Genomic DNA, 22,494 nt, shown 5'->3' with positions numbered 1-22,494 from the left:
TAATGACTTTGTGTGAGGTTGGTTCTCCTAATTCATATTTATTTTATTTATCTTGTTTTAAACCTTGAATTTCTTTCTCATGGATGATAGAAATACAGATTAGGATTGTGTAGTTGGTTTTCTGTGTTTAGTGCCTGAACCCAGAGTAAATTATTTTGGCTTAAATCAAAACTTGGTTAGCTTTTTGTTTTCATTCGTAGGGAAAAAGTAAACTCCCAGAGGAAATTCATTCCAAAAGAAGAGTCAAAGGACTTGTTTCAAAACTATTATGCTTAAAGGGATTTTTATTTTTTTGTGCTGTCCCTTCCCCCAATCTCCTTAAATTTTATCTTGAAACAATTCTTATATCTTACCAAATAAAGTGATTTTCTTTATATCCAGACAGTTGTTTTCTTTTTATCAAACTTATTTGCACAATGAACATCAACCTTAAATAAGTGCTGGTCATGAAGAAGGGAAGAGAACTTTAACTAGGCATGCTGCTCCTTTCCCCTGCTCCCAGCAATGGAAGGAGAGACTCCAAGTTAAATTTTTTGCAAAACTTAAAAGGAAACAAGAAAAAACAAAATACTGACCACAAATAACCCCCTTCTCCCCAAAACCGTAGTGCATAGGAGCCTACTTAAATCCATAGGAGAATAATTTCAGCTTCTGTACAATCCCTGTCTGCAATAAGGACTGTTCACCTTTACTGCAAGCAAACCCCTTGGAGCCTGACATTGATGGCTTTTGGTCGTGCACTGGAACCTGGTTTCTTACACTTCAGCATAGTGTGAAGGCTGATATGTGTTTCACTACTTTATATTCCTTTATAAAGGAAATGACTGGGTCAGGTGGAGTTGTCTGGGGAGGGGGGGAAGATGAGCAAGTTAGTATGCTCGGGAGAAAAAACGTATCTGGACTGAATGAGGAGTTTAAAGAGTGAAATGGAGGGGTCTTAAGATGCAGCCAGCACTGAGTACAGTGCAAGGAAGAGAGTGTGAAGCTGAAGACCAGAGTAGTAGGCTTCTGCTGTGACCGACAGAAGGACATTTCTTAGATTCCCAGAGAATATTGTGTAGTATTCTTAGATAATTTCTCTTTACCTTGTACATTGGAAACTGCTTTAATTTCTACTAGAAAAATATCTTCTGAAGCTCCCTGTCATTTAGTTGTATGTTATCTCTAATTCATGGCTTTCCTTTTTATTTTTTCCAGCTGATGAAGTTGGGTCTGAAAATGGGAATATTTGTGAAAATGTTCACCTGTATGATCATGTAGTCTTCGCTGTTGAATTTACATGCAATTTTGTTGCCTAATTTGCCAAGTATAATTTTAGACCAGCCTTGGTTTGTAACCCAGACTCTCTAGGAAGTGATGTTTTTTCTTTATATGGCAGGAAAACATTTGTTTTTAATGTCAGTGACACAATATTTTGAAGCAATTTTGAATTATAGTTTTACTCTAGTCTTTTCTTTTCATTCCTCCTCTGCTTACTTCTAACATGTCTCCTAATGAGTCTGGAGGACTTTTACTTCCCCCCACCCTTGGAATGCTTAGTCTTTGGAGTTTTGGCATTGCTGTCTGAAAGAAATTGCAGGCTTCCTCCACATTCAAGTTTCTGATTCTGTTATTCCAGCCACCTCTATCAGTTGATTCCCTAAGTGTTTGTCATTTTAAAATCCAGGTGCTGTTTGTGACATTTCATTTTTAGCCATATCATGTTACGATTGCTCTGTTCAAGGCTATTTCATATGACAAACTTTTCTGAAATACATCGGTTTTGGTACATACCAAATCTAAAATAGAATCAGCTATTGTTGATTTAGTGGGTGGTTGATGGGAAGGTGGGGGGGTTGGAATTGGTCCTTGTACCAAGGGCTGCCTAGGCTGTATTGTTATTGCTGGTACTTTACCAATCTCTATTACCCATAATGACATCATTCCCAGTGGTATTTGCTTTTATAGAAGCATTACGTAATTCTTTTTGAGATCTGATGCTATTTTGAATAAAAAGCTGCTCAGCAAAACCTGTTTTTGTTATTCATCTCAAAGATGATGTGACCCAAACCATTTTCTGCCATTACTGTGGTCTGTTGTACTTCCATTTCAATTCATAGTACGTCTGTGAGATTCAGCAAGGAGATGGTATCGCTGGTTGACACTGCAACCCTTTGCATGAATCTCCAGGAAATCAGGTTTATTGATAACGCTCAAGTGAGGTAAACATGATTCAATTTAGAAGGCAAATAAGGCATTAATCTTCCCTGTTGGACTGCCCTTTCCCTCTGAAGCAATGTATATCTATATCTGTGCCAAGGGGAACATCAGTGTTCCCAGTATCACAAGATCTAGTAGGGTTCAGGCTGGGGTCAGAGGAGGAGAGAGGAAGTGGCCTGCTCTGCTCTTATAAATCTTAGTTTTAAGTCATTAAAAAAATAAGGAAAGGTGATAAACTTTAAAGCAAGATGTCCTGTGCCTCGCTGAAGCATGCCAGCAACAACATTTGTGGCCTGCCCCATTTATTAGTTTCTTTTATAACAAAACCTGCTGGGGTTGCGTCAGTTGACCTGCAACTACAAACTCTTGGCAGTCTTTTTGAGATGTCTGACCTGGTGACTGTAAATTGTAAAGCAGAACCTGCTAAAAGTGTCGCCTATCAAACTGTGTAGTCCACCGGTAGTTAAAATCTTCAACAGCTTCAACACTCTTCAACAGCTGGGGCACAGCATTAGTAATATGGTGCTGCTTTGGGAAAGAAAGACTGGGAATTGGTGGGCTTTTAAAGATAATTACGTTTAGATAACATATGAAACAAACCATTATAGCTTCTGTGTTGGTGAAACAGGGTGATAACTTGCTCCTATTTTTGTGAAAGCTGCCTGTTTTTGAAAGGGCTGGTAATCTCAAGATTTGCTATTTGTTATGTATTCGTACCCTATAAGATAAAATGAAGTATAAAAGTCAAGGAGAAGGTATAGCAGAGAGGTGTTACTTGTCTTTCCAGTTTAAATTTTTGTTTGCAGCTTTGCTGGTGGCTGTAGCAGCTAAGCTAAAAAAAGCTAACTTTTTTGTTAGGCTGCTTAAATTGCTGGAATAATTTGATGACGGCCACGGGGCATTATTGCAGAGGTGGGGTTGTGTGGTATCTGGGTCAAGTTCTCATTAGAACACAAAGGGTGAAGAGAAACGGCTGATGGAAAACGATGCGTGTAAGATAATGAGCAAGCGTGACAAGCACTCGAGTCTTACTTCAGAAGGTTTTCTGGGTTTAACTAAAACCAGAGTAGTTGATGGTGTTGTCGGGGTCTCTTGCTGTAATGAAATCCTATTTGCTTTGCTCTGGAGGATCAGAGTAACCATCTGAAACATGATCTTTAAAGATGATTTGTCCCTGCATTTGTTAGGTGACCCCTAGGGGAACGCCATTAACATTACTCAGTGCAGATATGCTTCAGAGTTTTAAACTATGTGTATTTGTAGCATCTTTTACTTCAGTATCTTATGAACTAATTACTGTAGCACAAGCTTTGAGGACACTTTATTGTGAGTTAAATTGAGCAGTTTGTACTAGTGGGTTTGTATCAGTCTTCGATCTTTACTTTCCTAAAACAGCATTTATTTGAGAACCAGAATGACTGTAAGGATTAAAAAAAAAAAAAATCACAATCCTTGCACAACTCAGAACATAGTCCTCAAAAGCAGAAATCATGAGCTGTCATCTTACTTGATGCTTTCTGAAATGAGGGCTCTGAAATTTGTGTTGTGTTTGGGATTTTTTGGTAATGTTAACTATCAAAGAATAAAATGAAGATGTGCAGTTTGTCAGACGATAAGTACATGACAAAATAATGATAGGAAAACTTGTAAAATTGCAAACATCCTATACCACGAACAGTTTATTTCTAAACCTTGTGTTTGGACATGTTCTGTCTAGAGTTGAGTTGCATTATGTGAAGATAATCTGATAATGTATACATATATAAACAGATATATATCTAGATAGGTTTTCAAGGTGTGAAAAGATCTTCTCTAAGGCATAATGATGTGGAGCTTTAAAGTTGCAGGTACTTGCATACAGACATGCCCATTCTCATGCACAACCGTGTGATGAAACTTCTACTTTGTATTTTGTCACACTAGAACTGTCTTGTGCACCAGTACTGCTTTCATGCCTCTCCCATTCTCTTATCTCGCATGCCATGCAAATGGTCAGTTTAATCTGTGATGTCTGCAGGCTCTGTTTTGGGATGCTGTATGCTGGGAGGAAGGGAAAATTGTCAATGAAGTCACATTGTGGTTGTGTTTATTACCTAGTAGAGCCTCAAGGCTGCAATGCAGTGTAATATCTCTTTATCTCTTTCTTAACACATGACCAAATATAGCTGTTGTCTCTTTTATGAGGGATTTTTGTCTGGCATTTTCAGTGTCATATAACGTAATATACTGCTGCTTCATACATGTGGAAGAATGAAATTTTGAGGTGTATGTTGGTTAACGGGCAAGATGTGTCCAAGGGAACAACTCAAGGATTCAGTTGGGACACTTAGTGAGCTGAATTTTAACTTGCCAATGGACTACTTGGTTTCTACCACCTTCTTGAGTGTGTCCCGTTGGCTGGCTTGCTGCGCAGCCCGTCTCAGCCTTCTGCTACCAGATAGACCAGATAAACCGCCGGGACAAAGTGGTCTGGGACAAAGTTGCTGAGCCAGCTGCCAACTGCCCACTGCCGCAGCGTGGGAAGCTCCTCGCTGCAGATCTCTGTGTTGCTAAGCAATGGGGATCTGACAGTGCATTTCTCCATCCTGCCAGAGAGCAGGAGCAGCGATGCTTCTGAGCCCCACAGAGAAAATACATTTGTCAGACCGCAAGGGCGTGAGGCTGTTGTGAGAAGGAGCTGAGTCAGGCAAAGGAGTCTGGTTTTCCAATATCTTTGGCAAGTACAGCATAGCTTGGGAGAGTAATGTGATTTCTTTGTCCGGTTTGTGGTCCAGAAAGCAAGAAGTGGAATATTTCTTGTAAGCACGACAAGAAAATGCTTTAACAGATGTTTGTTGGTTTTTTTAAATTACACCGGGAAATAATCATTAGTTGATTAGACATTTTTGACATCTGTCATTGTATCAGTTATTGGTCTGCCTGAGTTGCGCTGACAGTATTTACCTGATGTCATCTGATTAGTTGTTGTTTACTTTAGAAACTCACATAATTGAGGGGTGTCAGAGTTCATGGGCATTTTGTTTTTCTGTTTTTTTTTTTTTTTAGCTACCAAATAACCTGTAAATTTCTAAACATTATGGAGACAAACTCTTTTACTGGGAAGAAACTAAATCTTATACCCTAAAGTAAAGACTGAGGGATGAGCTTTTCAAAATATGACTAAAAACTTCTGGTGTCTTCTCATTGTAAAACCCTAATGAAGAGATAGACAGCGGAAACAACTTCTGCTCAGCATCCTTTTTCTGTGTATGTTTGCAGCCTCTGAATCCATGTGGATGATAAATGAAAACAAAAAAGGAATATGAGGTATATGGGCAAACAAATATGTTCTTGGCTTCTTGTTATTTTGATGAAAAAAAAACAACCCAATTTGATGAGTAGTAGTTGTTATCTTAACTATATGTGCACAAGTAATCTACCCATCATTGCCTTTTTCTATGACAAATGAAAGGGAAAAGAAAATCCATTCATGCTAACTAGTAAAGAGAGGTAATTTCATGACACAAATTTGAGCCCAATCTCTGTATTTCAGGTTCTGTTTGATTTTAAGGTAAATTAAACTGGCCTTAGGACAATTAGGACAGAGGACACAGCAGCTGTGTCCTCTGCAAAATCAGTAATGAGTGACTACAGTGGGACAATGTTAAATATTATATGTATATTGAATAAATATTTTTTTGCCAGTAACGCAAATTTTGTAAAGATAAAATTTTAAGAAAGAACATAACTCTGGAGAGTTGCTGGCAGAATTTGGAATTAGAACAGTGTTCTGGTAATGCAAGAAAAGTTCCTTCAGGTCAGACGGAAGATCAAATGTGATCATTACTCATCCTCCAAAAATTGCTCACAGCAGGTACCTAGGGAAGAAATGTAAAAGCAGGAAAAGTCTGTATCGAGTGAGTGATTCTCAGAGTACTCTCTAGGCTTATAAAAGTTTGTGCAGTGTTAGTGCTTCTGCGGTCGGAGGCAGCAAGTTTTACTTAATCACTTGTAGTTTATTTTTCTATGATTTTGTCCAATTTGTTTTTGAGTCTAAGCCTGTGCTCTTAAGTTTGCGTATTACAAGTGGGCACCGCTCGTTATGCGTGGTTCCATAGTTTGCTTCCATATTCTGCAGAAAACTTCGTGGTTTTGAAGTCTGTTCGCTGTCTTGGGTGACTAGTTTTGGTATTGAAAAAAACAAACCCATTATTTGTCTTTTCCTTGCCATTTGTGAGTTTGTAGATCTGTAAATGCGCTCAGTTGTGTGCCTGTCTGTCGTGGAGAGCCTTGGTCTGTTAAGTCGTTTGTCATACGTACATTTTTTCATACCCCATACATTATCTTCTTTCTTTGTATCTTTTAAAGTTTTTTTGTTTTTTTGTTTTTTTGTTTTTTTTGAGAGAGAAAGACTAAAACTTCTGTTCTCATTTTGTTCACGGTTCCTTTCCTAATAATTGTATTTTGCATCTTTTAGGCTCCTTACGGAGTCTAGAAACTCACCATAGGATGGCTTTTCTGCAGTAGCATTCCTTTTCAAAATCTTCATCCGGTATCTCTGATAGATTTATAAATATGACGATTTATAAATATTTCCAAATGATTCTATAAATAAGCATGTGCCTGAGCATTCATCTCTGTAGGATCCCACTCATGGTTTCTCCTCACAGTGATAATTGGTTGTTCATGCCTATCCCATTTCCTATCTTTTAAACAATTATTCGTCTGTGCGAGAACAATTTTCTCTTATCCTGTGGCAGGTTGTCCCTTAAGTGTTTGTTAAGGGATGTTCTGGCACACCTTCTGTATATGTTCTCTGTCCGTCTGCAAGTTCACTTCTTACAGACTGTACCATTGATGCTAAGATAAGACTTCCCCTTACAAAATCTCTGACTTTTCCTCAGTTTGTCTAATTTAAAGCTGCCCTCTGATGCTGCTAATTGGGCAAATAGTGTTTTGTAAACACTATTTTGCTTCACTGCAGTAGATGTGGTGTTTATTCAGAGTATGGTTGTTCTCTAAAACTTGCAAATGTGTGCAGGCAGGAAGCAATCTGGCTCTACATTCCCTCTTAACTGTTTTACAGTACTGATGCCATAGATAAAGACAACTGTGGTTAGCTAAGAATATTTTTTGAATGCTATAGCTATTTCATCCAACTGTCACAAGTGTGTCTGCATATCAGGGAAGATTCACCATGAGCAGCTGTAGTCTTCTCTTTTTTTTTAATAATACAGTATTCCCACTGAATTCTTCTCACCCAGTTTGTGTTAGCTCATGTACAACACATTTAGGTCAGTTGTTCTCAGTGGCTTTTTTTACATGTTTCTGAACTGATGATGTTAAATCCTATGGCACTATTCAGAAGATTGAAAGACCTACTTTTACAAGAAAAAAAATGCAGAGATGCGAAGTGGAATTAGATAAACACACCTTATATCTGTAACCTGCCTTACAGAATAGTGAGGTAAATATCTACATCAAACGGTAATGAAGAGATTACGTCATTAGAGTTCAGGGCTCAGGCTCAAATTGAGAATTTTTATTCTCTCTCATAGCATTGTATTCTGTTTTTCTCTTATAAACCAGATGGTTTGCTCCGAAGAAAAAAAAAAAAATATACTTGTTTCCCGTTGGGGATCTTTGCACTTCTGTTTGTTTTGATTTGGGAATTATTTAGGTTGTGGGAACACTATTCCTTAATTTAAACTTGTTTCGTAGCATATAAAATTAATAACAGAAGGTGTAATAAGGGAATGAAATCAAGGCTATGCTGTCTATTTTGGAATGTGTTAAAATATGAAGTAAATGGGCAAGACAACTAAACAAGGATACTGAGCTCTAAAACTAAATACGGTAAGGACAACAACATGGACTGTGTACCAAGTGGTGTGCAGGTGCACTTTGTTGGCATCTGAAGCCAGCAGATGTATGAGGCAGCTGTAATTCAGAAGCAGTTCAGCCACGCGAGCGCAGCACGGTGCGTGTGCCTCGTACGCTTTGTCTTCTCTTGGAGATTGTTCTCTCCAGTTTTGCACCATTCTGATGAAGTTCTATGGCTACCAAACTGAAATTAGTTCCTCTTCAGCTGTCTTAAAGACAATTTGGAATGTAGGTTGGACCAAAATGTGTGGAAATGGCCCGAGCTCTTGATTATCTAAAGGTGGAAAAGCTTAGGTGACATGATAGCTGTTAGAGGTATGCTGGGGTTTTGTGTTTTGTTTTTTTTTTCCCAGTTATTTTCCGACTGCCTAGATGGCAAAGAAAGAAGTTTAACTTACACTTATCTGTAAGAAACTGTTATCTTTGCTGTCTTGGAAGATCAGTACTTAGCTTGCTTCCTGCATGAGATTTCTGCACTCAGGTCACACAGCCATACTCAAATCCAGATGACATCGTGCTCTCTTCTTTACTGTTAAGTACTAATCTTGCTTTGCCTGCTGCCGGGTTTAAGTGATTGCTGCCTGTCCTTAGGCTGTGCATACTTCTCAGCCATCATTTGCAGGTGCTCTTCCCTTCAGTCTTCCACTTCCTGATTTCTCAAAATGGAGTTGCTCCACATCTGTATTTTTCGTTTGCTTTGATTGACTGCTTCATGTGTGTAGTGACTGCCATCACCATTCACTTCTTGCCTGTTATTCTTGCCTCCCTTCTGATACGCTGCTGTCCTCTCCTTTGTACTCAATTTAATGCCATCTCCTCTCCCTCGTTCCTTTCCTACTCTGAAGCTCATCCTAATCTTTGTCTCCTGACATTTGGGCCTTTTGGTTATCACTAGGTCTTAAGCTTCCACTAACTCAGATCATAATTCCAGTATTAATCTTAATTGTGGTCTGCACGCTGTCCGCTCTTTCCTCCTCCTATCTACAGTAATTCGGTTTTGTGTTTGCACTTAAAAACAAAATAACAAAAAAGGAGAGGACTGGAAAGAAACATAGAAAATCGAAACAGTCTGGTATTAATATGCTAAGCCCTTTTCAAATCTAGTTTTGAGGACGTTCAGGCTTTGTAGTAGAGGGACTGCATTCAACTCTTGCGTGTGTGAATTTTGAATTAAGCAGAAGGGCTGTGTAGGATTTAGTCGGAGAGCAAAGTGAAGCAATCAAGTGAAGAGCAGAGAAGAGGAAGGTTTACTGTTGTTCAAATTCTTAGACAAAGCTTTTAAATTTGGGTCTTAAGGACATAGCTATTTAAGCAGCAGCTTGTTGATTAATAACATCTACCTGCAGGTCTACTTTTTAATAGATTCAAAGACTAGCATACCTTTAGTCCTTCACTCCCATTGCTACTTCATTTATAAAATTAAGGCAGGCATTACAATTTATTATTTAATGTTATTTATATGCTAAAATACTGTCTGGTACCAAAGATTAGGCGCTCCTTTTCATGTCATCTATTATGAGCAATTTAACAGAACTAAGCAATCAACATGCTTAGGTTTTTGTTCTGCTTTTTTAATTAGCCTAAAATGTTAAAGGCAATTGGTTTCTTCATGGGTACTTAAAGGCTTATTCATTGTATTTTATGGCTGAGCTGAAATCATACGTTGCAGTTTTGTATGAAATGTATGGTTTCATTGACTAATTTTGAGGCACTTGTTTTCACAGTGGAATTAAATTCTGTTGTTCAAAAGTTTAATTCATTTTCTTAAACGTTATCTTGTTCCTTGTGAGTCATTAAGATATTTTACAAGTGGTATGCTTCAGTAGTGGCAGCTTTATTGCCAGAGCCTCATTAGAGATACAAAAAACTGGGTTGATAATTGTTTGCTTTTAATTTTCATGTTACACATTTTTTCTACCATGTCTGTAATTGTCTAACACATTAAGAAATCCTGTTGCTACAGTCTGAAAACTTGAATTCTTTCAGTTTTTTTCAGTAGAAATTGCTGTACTTTCCCTAGATCTGTACAGTCTTGCCTAGTCTGCATTTTTCAGCTGCTCTGAAGTTGGGCAGGCAGGAATATCAATAACAAGAATATTTATTTTTTTTAAGACTGTAATAACTCTGTGTTTAATGTCAGGCTGAGTTTATCAGGGAGGCATTTTTGCTCCGTTGCTAGGGATTAAAACACCTGCCTATGTGAAAAATAACTCATCTTCTAGGTTCAAAGTGTGCCAGGGTATACTTCCTTGAGGAGGCTTTACAATCTCCTCTTTCATTTCTGGGATCACGGTGAAGGAATAGGAAAAATCTGCTCTATGCTTGGGCGCACCCCAATTGGCGGGTTCCTCTGGCAGTAGTGCGGGACCGCTCTGAAGTTCAGGTCATCTGCCAGAGCAGAAAATTAACTTAGGAATTAAGTAAAATTATCCCCTTGAGACTTTGGTCCTCGTAGATTCCTTTTGCAAGTTGATCCTCCCTTCACCCTCAATTAAAGACACAACTAATGAAAGATGTTCTGCACCAGTAGGAGCAGGTTCTGCCCTGAAAAACAAAACAAAAAAAACCCCTGGATGTGGGTGGCTATGAAACCAATACTATTTTTGGCACATGAGGTTCTTGTGAATCTTACGGTTTTGTCCATCAGTAGGATCATCCCACTGGCTGTGCTGTTTTGAGAGTGAAAGCCATTTCCTTACATCCAGATCGCTAGTCTCTACACATAACTAACTATAGATTCCAGCTTTCTAGTGCTTAAGAAGAGAAGTTGGCTTTCTGGATTACAAAATAACTTATTTCCATAGCAGGGATGTCTTAACACAGAGATACTTGCTATTTGTATGATATAGAGGCAGTTGTCTTCAATAATAGCCCAAATGCTTTTACTATATCCAACTGCTTGTTTTTCCTCAAGCAGTCTTGCCAATTCCTTTAGCTTTCCTCAAAGCATAGCTGGTGGTAGTATCTGCAGGCTGTCCTTGTAGGCAAGAATAAGAGTCTGTATTAGACTGCTCTGTGTTTCTTTTCCCTGGTTTAGGAAATACTGAAACCCTACCTTGATTATAAAGGAACTGATGAGCATCCCACTTCTGTTCTGGGTCTTTGATCTGCTATCTTTTCTGCTTAATAATAAAGTATTTGCTTTTCAGTCACTCCATAAGGTAGAAGGGTAAGAATGGTTCCATGTGCCTATTGTATATCCCTCTCCTTGGAGGCAGAGTGGCCTCATGGTAATTTTTCCACCTGGGCTGGTTTCCTTGACTTTGTAGCACCCCTGCTCTGACCTAGTGTGCATCTTGATGATCCATTTGAATAGACTGTATTTCCTTCAGGTTACTCCTGTAACTGGTCTCTGGATAGATGCCAAGCGTGTTGTAAGACATCAACACACTTGTAACACAAGAGTGATAGAGCACAGACAGAGGGTGAAAGGGAAAGAGGGAAAATTCTCTCCCCGGCGAGGCAGGGGAGAGAATAGGAAGCACAAAAGGAAGAAAACCCATGGGTTGAGATAAAGATAGTTCAATAAGCGAAAGAAAGGGGTGAGAGGGGAGAAATAATGCAAAGGCAATCACTTGCCACCTCCCACAAGCAGACTGAAGCCCAGCTGGTCCCCAGGGGGTGGCTACCGGCCAGACTAACCCACACACACACTCAGCTTTTATCGTTGAGCGTGACATTATATGGTATGGAGTATCACTTGGGTCAGTTTGGGTCAGTAGTCATGGCTGTGTCCCCTCCCAGCCTCTTGCCCACCCCGACTTACTCACTATGGGGGAGGGCTGGGCGGGGGGAAGAGTGCCTTGATGCTGTGCGAGCACTGCTCTGGAATAGCCAAAACTCTGGTGTGTTATCAAGACTTTTATTCACAAATCCAGAACACAGCGCTGTACAGGCTGCTGTGAAGAAATTTAACTCCATCCCAGCCAGACATAGTCCACCTGTGCAGCCCTCAACTTGGGCTAACGAAAGCCCCCCATGGAAGTGTTTTTCAGGAGAAATGAGATTTGTGTGTGGTGTGTACCTGTTGAAAAAAGGAGTAGGTATGGGTGGCATGCCAAATAATCAGTTTCTGTGAAGCACCTATTTGATTACTTTTCAACTTGGAGTGCACGACTTAAGTTTGGTGGTGTAGAGTTTTAATTTGTCATCTTGTTTCTTGTTTACATAATGTGGCTGTGTCTCAAATTTTCAGAATCTTCTCTAATTGTAATTTATCTGTGCTAGTTCACATATTTTTAGTACGTCACTGCTCATAGTCTCTTCTGTTTCCACATAATAAATGCACCAGGCAACCCTGAAGCTGGTATCAGACTCTCTAAATCTCTGTATTTATGGTATAATGAAAACGGGCTATTTATTTTCTTCATATTCCTTTTGTCATGGAACACATGACAACGATCTGTCTCCCCATACTTTGATAGTCTCTTGTGAGACTTTAAAATGGTATAAATAAACCAGTTCTTCATCTAGCACTTTGGCATACTGAAAGAATTTTAGATAGGAAGACCATTTTTCTTTAAACGTCCCTGCTGTTTACAGTTAGTCATACGATTTGCTAGATATTTCAGACTCTAGACTTATGTGCTACAAAGTGAAGAAATTATTTGTCTAATCTCAGGAAAGTGAAGTCTACCTAAATATAAATCTGATTTACTATTTTGCAGTCCTTTGGAATAATAGCCTTGCTTAAGGAGAGCGTGCACGATTTTGTTAATAGTTCAGCTATTTCACTGCTAAATTTCTTCATTAGCTCATGATGGATGTTCTGTTTTATTTAGAAGAATGAGCATTGCATTCATTAGGCAAACTTCATTAAATTTGGAGCTCAATCAACTAGAACTATAATTATATGGAAAGGAAACTTCCTAATCTGACATTTGTAAAACTGAGCCCTTTTGGAATCAGTTATTATCTTATGCAACATGACCAACCGAGTCTTTGTATTGAACAGAGGCAGACCCTGGGAGGAGTGCCTTCAGCTAGGAGAAGTGTTATTTTCTATTATAATTTAATTGTTTTATAGCCCTTTTCACCACAATGAGGCAGCTGCTCTCTCTGTATCCTGAGAAATAATAGAGCAGACTGGTTGAGGTGGTAGTAAGCAGTGTGTGCTCCTCTAAACTATTATCTCATTCTTTAGAGTTACTTTATTACTTTTCAAATGACACCTTCTGCAGTTTAAATCTGGGAAGACTATCCTATTGTCCTTTAAGGCAAAATTTATGGATCTTAGCATGGCTGTGAAAGGAAAAAAAACATACTCTATTATGAATGGAAAATTATTTCTCTTTGTGGCTTTAGGCTTGAATGGTTTGTATCAGTGTCAGGAGAGGGAAGTACAGCTGCCTGTCCATTGTAGTCTGTGTTCCCTATAACACCATGTGTGACCCTAACGCAGGCTGGTGTGATCTTTGGACACTTGCTGTTTCTTCCTGCTTCACATTTCAGCTGCTGCCTTGCTGGTAGTGCAGTGCATTTTAAGGTGGGGCAAGACAGCTACGACAACATCATTGCCTGCTGTGGTTAGTCTGTGAGCCTCAGCAGATAGAGAAGAATTCAGTGGACGCTGTTATTTAGGAACAAGTTAAGAATGACATAGAATCATAGAATGGGTTTGGGTTGGAAGGGACCTCAAAGATCGTCTAGTTCCAACCTCCCTGCAACACTTCCCGCTAGACCAGGTTGCTCAAAGCCCCATCCAACCCTAGCCTTGAACACTTCCAAGGATGGGGCCTCCACAGCTCCCCTGGGCAGCCTGTTCTAGTGTCTTAAAACCCTCATAGTGAAAAATTTCTTCCTAATATCTAATCTAAATCAACCCTCTTCCAGTTTGAAGCCATTACCACTCGTCCTACCTCAACATGCCCTTGTAAAAAGTCCCTCTCCAGCTTTCTTATAAGCACCCTTTGGGTACTAGAAAGCTGCTATAAAGTCTCCCTGGAGTCTTCTCTTCTCCAGGCTGAACAACCCCAACGTACCCTCCACATAGTCCTCCAAGAAAGAAACTGAGAGCAATTAATTAATTTTAATCTCTAGTCCAACCTAGTGTAGCCCACAAATGGTTTTAAATTGTCTAAACAATTGTTAAAAACAAATTGTTTTAAATAGCTGTCTTGCAACATGGGGCAGCCATGGTGTTGTGTTATGTCTGTTGTCCTCTGTGTTGCATTATGTCCAGCTCTGCCCTCTGTTCTTGTAGGCACAAGACTTCTGGGTATGAACTCTGTATTTTGGACTCTTCCCCCTCAGTGCCCAGGAAGCGGGAATTATCTTGCTTTGTGCTGCCTGATTAACATTAAAGGAAGAAGACTGGGTAGACAATCTGTTGCAAAATATTGACTGTTATCCCTTGACCTCTTGGAAATGCGTTCAGCGAAAAGGTTTAAAAAACAAAGGTTGTTCTTTTGAGTCTTCCTCAAGAAAGAAGTGCTGGTGTGCAGTTAGGGTTAGTTACCATATGTTTAAGAAGAAAAAGGAAAAATAAACGAAATTTGTTTGAAATACCCTACTTGTTCATAAGAAAGAAGAAAAATGAATGTATTATTATGGGTTAGGATATAAATGCTATCCTTAGGAGAACATGGTAAGAAATAGTTGAGCTCTCACGTGGAGTCTAGAAAGTATAACCATACTGATCTGCGTCTCAGAAACAGGCATGCGTCACTGCTCAGGGAGGAGGAATGTGTGAGCTGGAGGGGCTTTGCTCAGTAGTGTTTTGTGGGTACTGCTCATGGGTCTAGGAAAGAAAGACATAAAGGATGAGAGAAAAGGGGCAAAAAGGCATCAGGAGGGAGGGCTTGTACAAACTACTGGAGCGTGGCCCAGACAAAAGCTTAAGAGTATGAGCCTTTAATTGATTCAAAAAATGCTGTGCAAGTGTGTTTTGTTGTGGGCTGCATTTATTTCTGTGGCTGCAGACAATGCTGGAGGATCTTGGGTGAAGCAGGTTGTCAGACAGACCTTATTGAAGACCTACTGGTTTAGGCGAGAGTTCTATATATGGGGTTGAGGGCTCACTTTTAACACTGAGGATGAAAGCAAATTTCCTGTCTGTATTTGCTGAAGTTGTAATGTTCAATCACTATGGATGCGTTAGGAAACCATCGACACTTTTCGTCGATTATGAAGAGAGGGCTGTTCCAGCAATACTAGTGTTGCCACTCTCAGTCCCTGTCTGGATGGGTTGGTGAAATGGCAAAAATAATCATGGGCTTTTGCATTTCCACGGCCCTTCTTTTATGGTTCTGTGCAGAAAACTATGAAAAAGGTTGTTTAAATTAGTATTTTTGAAGACTTTCTGCAAGGCTGTAAAGTAGATATTCTTGTGCCCAACACGTTTCTGTTCCACCTCCCCTGTGGACACTTGAATGTACTTCTGAGATATAGAAAACTGGATGATAGTATGGTGGTGTCTGAACTTTTTTGGGGTGGGGTGGGGGTGCACTCACAGCGATGGTACACCAGTCCATCCCAATGCAATGCATTCTCCTCACCCTGTGCCAATTATAGAGCATGAGAGTTTCCTGATGTGGTTATCACTGTGTTTAAGTTAGAAGGTTTTTATTTTTTAAAACTATTACAAAAGGAGCTTTCAGGGTTTCCCAAGGCTATGCGTTCCTGTTTGTTCAAACGTATTGTGTATTTTTAAATGTTATCGATCTGGTTTAAATAAAAGCACAGAAATTTCTTTGAGTGTCGTAGCAGTATAACACATTCCAATTTAATGTCAGAAATACCTTGTCAGCTAATACTGAAGTTAGTCCTTGTGTCATGTCTGGTTTGCATAGTTTTGAAGTGATAAATTAGATAACTGTCACCTTATGCTTATGAAAAGGTGTGAAGTTAAGCCCATGGTCTAGCTCTGCTCAAAGGGACCTCCCTTCAGCACAAGCAATGGAATTTGTCACTTGGCTGAAGGTGTTAAACCTTACAGTACTTACACACCATGGTGAATTCATTTCCTGAGAGTTATAGGTGTGCTTGGTGGCCAATTTGTCAAAGGATATAATATCTTTTAATTAATCTTAAGAAAGATAGTGTGTCCCCATCTGTACTTGAATATGAATATAATGCCACTGACTTAAGGCTTTCCATACCGAGTTTAACTTAATTAAAATAGATGCACAGCTGTTTTTGAATAAATTAGTTGGTGATTACTTTGTCAGTGGCTGTTGTGTTTATATTATTCGGGGAAAGAAATCTCTGAAAATAGAATTAGCTCGTGTGTAAGTATCAGTCGTTTAGGTGTGTAAAAGAAATACAGTGGTGGTGATGGCTCCATTCAGGTATTGTTATGCTTGAGGCAAAAAAAAATAATCTCTAAACATGTAAAAATCGAAATGAATGAATAGAAACAACCAAGCAGGAACGCCACACTGTAGAAATTCCATTAAGGATAAAAAGCGCGTTAAAGAAAACAAAATTGGCGTAACTTGTTAGGAGACTACTGCCATTAAATTGCTAATCACATAGTTTATTGTACTGCTCTATAGAATACTGGTAGGAACAGGGAAATTCAGCTACTTTCTTAGCGCGTAGGAAGTCTGATACACTCCGTGAAAACAAACCAACCCATGGTAGTTCTTACTTTCCTCTAGAAACAAAGACCTCTGCCTTAGGACACCACCTTAGGTTGGGGTGGCCGAAGGAGGGCAAGGCTATAACGTGGTTACCGTGGTCAGTGGCTCACCACCTCTTCAGCCTGGCTCCCTCTACAAACCGATGAGTCACTCATCAGTCAACTCTTAAACTGCTGCTCTTGCCAGGGAATGGCATTTTAGGGTAAAGCGCCATTGATTTTTATTTGGCTCTAAATGCTCCACTTTAAATGGTGTCAATTCAGGAATCCATTAGCACCTCATAGCGTGGGTCCCTGCAGGCTGAACGTTTTGGGGCTGGGGCTTTATTACTCAAGCCGAGCCAGGACATCCCTGCTCATCATTCCGGGCTTTCAGTGACTAGGTAGCTTCCATAATTGCAAAACTTCAAAAGTTTCAGCAATATACGCTGGGAAATGCAAGACATTACTGCAAGTACCAATTGCTTTATCTTGCATGTGCTTTTTTTAACACTTCTGTCCTAGAATTCCTAATAGCTTTTTGAAGCCGAACATCTTTCTGTCCTTTTTTGTGTCAAAGTACAGTTGCACATGTTCAAGTAAGGAAAGCAGATGAGAAGGATTTTTTTCTATCTTTAGTTTTCTTTTCTCCCCAGAAGCCAAACTGTGCCAGAGGACTGAGGGTTTGAAAGAAAAGTGTCATCCTTTTATGTGGCTGTTAATTCTTTGCTCATTTTGATTATTCTTTGTACTGTCATCTTTGTAGTAACTTTGCTTTGCTACTGCTTGGGTTATTTTCTCATGCTTGTGATGTTTAAGAAAAGTAATGAAATAATCACTTGTAATAAAAATCCTTCTTTTTCCATGTAGGAAACTCACAAATGGGTGCTACTATAGTAGATGCATTGGATACTCTTTATATCATGGGGCTTCACGATGAATTCAGAGAAGGACAAGAGTGGATTGACAAAAATCTTGATTTCAGTGTGGTAAGTAGAGCTTGCCCTAATATTTCTTTAGTCCTTTTCACAGTGTTCCTCTTGGGGTGAGACAGAAAAAGTCTTTCAGCTGGAACTTATAAAATTTAGGATTCAAAGTTTCAGAAGTTCAGATGTAAGCTTTAATGAACTTCTCCGTAACTTTATGTACTTTGAAAAAAAACCCGCCCCAACCCTTTCACACCTTAATTATAGGCAAAGATACATGTATATATTGTGTTTTCAAAGTACAAATTATAATTGGATAATGGAAGAAAGGGAGTGTGGTCAGTGAGACCCAACAGGGCCTCAGAAATGAATGAATGCAGAAAAATGAGGCTTTACTATCTAATAGTAGCTGGAAATAACTGAGCTGTGAAAGACAATTTCCCCCCAAACAATGGTGTATAAATTACATAACAATACAATCTCTTCTTCTCCCATGTCCCATGTTTTAACGTGAAGAATGCCACTTGATTTGTCTTACTTTGCCTACAGGTTCTGAATCTATCAGAATTTCCCAGCTGGTCATACAGCAACTCACATCTAGGCATTCTTTGTGTGCGCAGTTTGGAAGCATTAAATGGAAGAAATGGCTCTATTTTATCCTTGTTCGTTAGTGCTCTTATTACTTATTTTGGGACTGTGTTTCTCACTGTGACAGAGTTTGTATTTCAATCCTTGGACTTACACTATGGTTCCAAAAAGTTTTTTTCTTTAGTAATGCACAAAATGAAATGTAGGTATACAGTCAGAATTGAGCAGATGCTTATTGATGTTTTTATACTATATATACTATTGTAATGTTATATATTATATCCTACATTTCAGAAATTATTTGATTTTTTTTTCTTCTTGTTTTATACATTGACTATGTGGCAAACATCAACGAAATTCTACTCTCTGCTTTTTACAGTTAGTGCCAGATAATTATTCAGTCTAAAACTGAAGACCCTAAATGTATCAGAGACTGTAGAGATATCATGGTACCATCATGAGGGTGAACTAAATTACTCCCATAACTTCTGTCTGATCTGAGACAATCTCAATATAAATTTGCAGAATTAATCTAGGATTTGGGTGGAAGAAATTTACACGACCCACTGAAATTCAATTACAAATTCCTATGTATCAAAAAACATTTCTGAACATTAATGAGTTGTCTTAGATCTATCAGACTTGAGTGATTTCCTTATATGGTTTGAAGTTTATAAATAAATAAGTACATAAGTATGTTCCTCTTGGATTCTTTTACTGGGAAATAAAGTCCTTGGTTTCACTCTACACTGTGCCATTGCTTGTGTGATTCACGACTTCCATAGGTATTGGGTGGAATTGTGCACTTGTGTTATTGATATCTTATGTCACCTGTATGTGAATAAAAATACATCTTTTACTAAAGTAGTAGTATTTCAAATATTTCAATACTCCCACTTCACTGAAGCAGGAGTATTTCAAACTTTTAGACTTCTAATCATCAGTGCTATTTGAGGAAATCTTTTTAAGTATGGATCTAGGTACTGAAACAGTACAAACCCGTGGATATGTATTGGTTTAGGATATGTACTTGCCCCTGCCTGGATGATTTTTTTTTTTTCTTCTTTGATTAGGGAGTTGTTTGATTATATACTCTTTTCTTCCTGTTCTAGAATTCCGAAGTGTCTGTTTTTGAGGTCAATATTCGCTTCATTGGTGGTCTTCTAGCAGCATACTACCTTTCAGGACAAGAGGTAAGGAGATTGGAAGGTGTCTGTGAAATTTAATGTACTCTAGCAAATGTTGCATATGAAGAATTTTCTAGAATCTTGGTTTCTCAGTAGTTTGCAAACTAATTTTACAGCAGCAAGTTGTGCAAAGTAACCAAATTCTTACAGTATGCAGTCTTTAAAGTTTGTGTCTGTGCAGGTCTCGGTCAGTTTAGGACCCTTTGTTAGAGCTTTGGAGTGCTGCTTTTATCAAGATGTTTTCAATAGATATCCACTCAAATAAACAGCAGCCTGAAATGTCAAGTCACTAGCTTCTCATGCCAACAATAACTTGTTTTGATATTCTGTAACTCCATGAAGGTTTTGTCACTTGTCCTTCAAGGCTGTAGGTTTGCTTCACAAAAGCGCTATGCAGTCTTCTCAGTCACAAACTGAGAAGCATCAAGCCTATTTCATCCCACTTCTGGAACTTCTATTAAAAAAGATCGGAGACTTATACTTCTGAGTACTTATCCAAAGGCATGCTTAGATTGAAAGGATGCATATACCCAAAGACTTGCAACGATGGAAGACTTTGGTCTAGCAGTAACACTGTTGTGACCTCTTCACATAATTGAACAAGGCTGGAGCCGGACCCAACCTACAGATTAAGTCGTAGCTCTTTTCATGTCTTATCAGCTAGCTGTCTTTTGATCTGTTGCCTATGGCTTTGATTTGTTTGCTTTTATCTTTTTTTATATGGCCCTTCTGTAGTCCACTACCTAAAACATTAGACTTCCAGACATATTTCATGGCTTAAGGTTTGATATGCTTTCAGGTGTTTATATATATCTTCCTCCTCTGTTAGGGGAATACCACATACACATCAATGAGTTATCAGGTATTTTAAGCCCGCAGCCCTAAAATGAAGCAGGTGAAACCCCATATTTGTTGGCTGTTTAGGTCTTTGATATCATCCTGGGATCTGTGAATTTTCTCTTGTAGGAGTGTCTTCTCTTTGGAAGAAGAGCTTAGTGGCAAAGCACAAATTTAGTGTCTATCTCAAACGAAATTGCTAGTTTTATTTTTTCATCAAGTACTACTGCTTTGCCTTCTTTACTGTCCACGCTCTGCAAGCCCCCCATCTGCAGAGGGTTCATCTGCAAGCAGCCCCTCCTGCTGCACTGATTTATGTGGTCTGTATTGGAGGCCCAAAGGAAAGGAGAATCACAGAATTCTGCCCCTCTTTTTCCTTTGTGGCAACTGAAGAGCTGAGCTTGCGTTTGTGGCAGTGAGCCTTTCTTTGCCTCCAGAACCTGTCAGGCTTAGGTCTTCCATCAGTTTCCTCACAGCTCAGTTAGGATTTTACCCTCAGGGAGTGATCCTATCCCCCAGTGTTCCAAGTCAGCCTTTTAAATTGATTGCTGTGGCACCTCTTCAGGAAGACAACCTTTGTAGCAGCTGTCACTTGTCTTAAAGTAGTGGTGAAATTCAAGCCCTGTTAGTTTACACTTCTGTCCTGACAAAAGATGGCATAAAAATCATGGAATGATCAGTCCAAATGTTAACTTAAGGCAGTTTCTGAATTTCATCTAGGTCAGCATTATTAACCTACCAGTTCTCTTTTGAAGGCCCCCAGAAGAGAAGCTTTCTTCTGCTGTCAAACATAAGCAAGGAAAACTGCTTATGTTTTTATTTCTGTAGCAAAGGAGTTTCATGGAGAGCAGTCTGAGCTGCATGTGCTTTTCGACTTGTGCCAAGGAGCAGCTAAAGTAGCTAAGCTGGAACCATGTCGAGGGAGGTCGTCCTCCCCCTCTACTCTGCCTTGGTGAGGCCGCACCTGGAGTAATGTGTCCGGTTCTGGGCTCCCCGGTTCAAGAAGGACAGGGAACTGCTGGAGAGGGGCCAGCAAAGGGCTAAGAAGATGATCAGGGGATTGGAACACCTCTCTTATGAAGAAAGGCTGAGGGATTTGGGTCTCTTCAGTCTGGAAAAAAGACGACTGAAGGGGGATCTTATCAACACCTATAAATACTAAAGGGTGGGTGTCAGGAGGATGGGGCCAGGCTCTTTTCAGTGGTGCCCAGGGACAGGACAAGAGGTAATGGGCACAAATTTGAACATAGGAAGTTCCACCTAAACATGAGGAGGAACAACTTTACTTTGAGGGTGGCAGAGCACTGGAACAGGCTGCCCATGGAGGTGGTGGAGCCTCCGTCTCTAGAGACATTCAAAACCCGCCTGGACGTGTTCCTGTGCAACCTGCTCTAAGGTGACCCTGCTCTGGCAGGGGGGGTTGGACTAGATGATCTCCAGAGGTCCCTTCCAACCCTGCCATTCTGTGATTAGGAGTAGGCATGGTAGTTCCTACTGTAGTGCAAGTGACCTCAGCAGCATATTGAAGGATGCTTCTTTTCCAGAAATCTGTAGTTCTGTTGCTTGGAGGTCAGATCACATTAAGTACTATGTGATCACTGAAGCCTTCAAGCATTGAGTAGAACAGTCCCACATCATCTTTTCAGCTAGGAATGTTGATCCTGTCTCTAGACAACTTACTCAGACTGGAGCGTGCTCCTTGAAGTCATCTACCATGAATATGAAAAACCTTAGAAAGAGCAATGATCACTCATGGGTAGCTGGATTGTTTGTATAGATCGATACCACACCTGTGTACAAGTACCTTACAAGAACTTTTTTGCCCCAATACGCAGATGGATGCAGCTGAATACTGCCAAAACACATGCTTTCTGTGCATTTTTAAAGTTGAGTATCTCTTTTCCTTTCAGTTGTTTCTAAGAATTTGGTAAAGTCAGAACAAGCTTTTTTGCTTAAGGAGTTTTTATTTCTTTCCTTCTTAGAAAGCTTTTACCCTCTGTGTTTCCTAAATTTTGGCCACTGGGCTGACTCTTGTTTTTAAAAATATTTTTATGGCATTGGTCTCTCCAGTGGACTTGAAATGCTTCTTAACTTGTGATAGAAGATTGTAAACGCTTTTTAACTTGTGGTAGAAGATTATTCCTGTCACGTGTTCATATGTATTATTTTTATTTTCCAAAAGAACTCCTAAAAAAAGTGTTCAGACTGCATTTCTTTCAAAATAGTGTGGCAGGTAGGACAGCTTCTGCTACCCGAAAGACTACTTCATCTGCCAGGTTGGTTTCTCCACTATTTGTCAGTCCGGATAAGACAAGCAAGGGAACTTGAGGCTTTT

The 22,494-nt window shown here is 39.4% G+C and overlaps 1 protein-coding gene across 1 annotated transcript in view; it reads left to right on the top strand.

Moving 5' to 3' along the window:
* Positions 1-22,494, top strand: part of MAN1A2 (mannosidase alpha class 1A member 2) — a 139,048-nt gene that overhangs the window by 48,020 nt on the left and 68,534 nt on the right. Inside the window, exons 4-5 of the mRNA XM_054188657.1 lie at positions 17,492-17,610; positions 19,248-19,328. Of these exons, the coding sequence (XP_054044632.1) occupies positions 17,492-17,610; positions 19,248-19,328 (200 nt within the window). The remainder of the gene's footprint in view (positions 1-17,491; positions 17,611-19,247; positions 19,329-22,494) is intronic.

The sequence above is a fragment of the Rissa tridactyla genome, chromosome 1 (genome assembly GCF_028500815.1).
Source record: "Rissa tridactyla isolate bRisTri1 chromosome 1, bRisTri1.patW.cur.20221130, whole genome shotgun sequence".
Classification (NCBI taxonomy): domain Eukaryota; kingdom Metazoa; phylum Chordata; class Aves; order Charadriiformes; family Laridae; genus Rissa; species Rissa tridactyla.
This window is presented reverse-complemented; position numbering and strand designations above follow the sequence as displayed.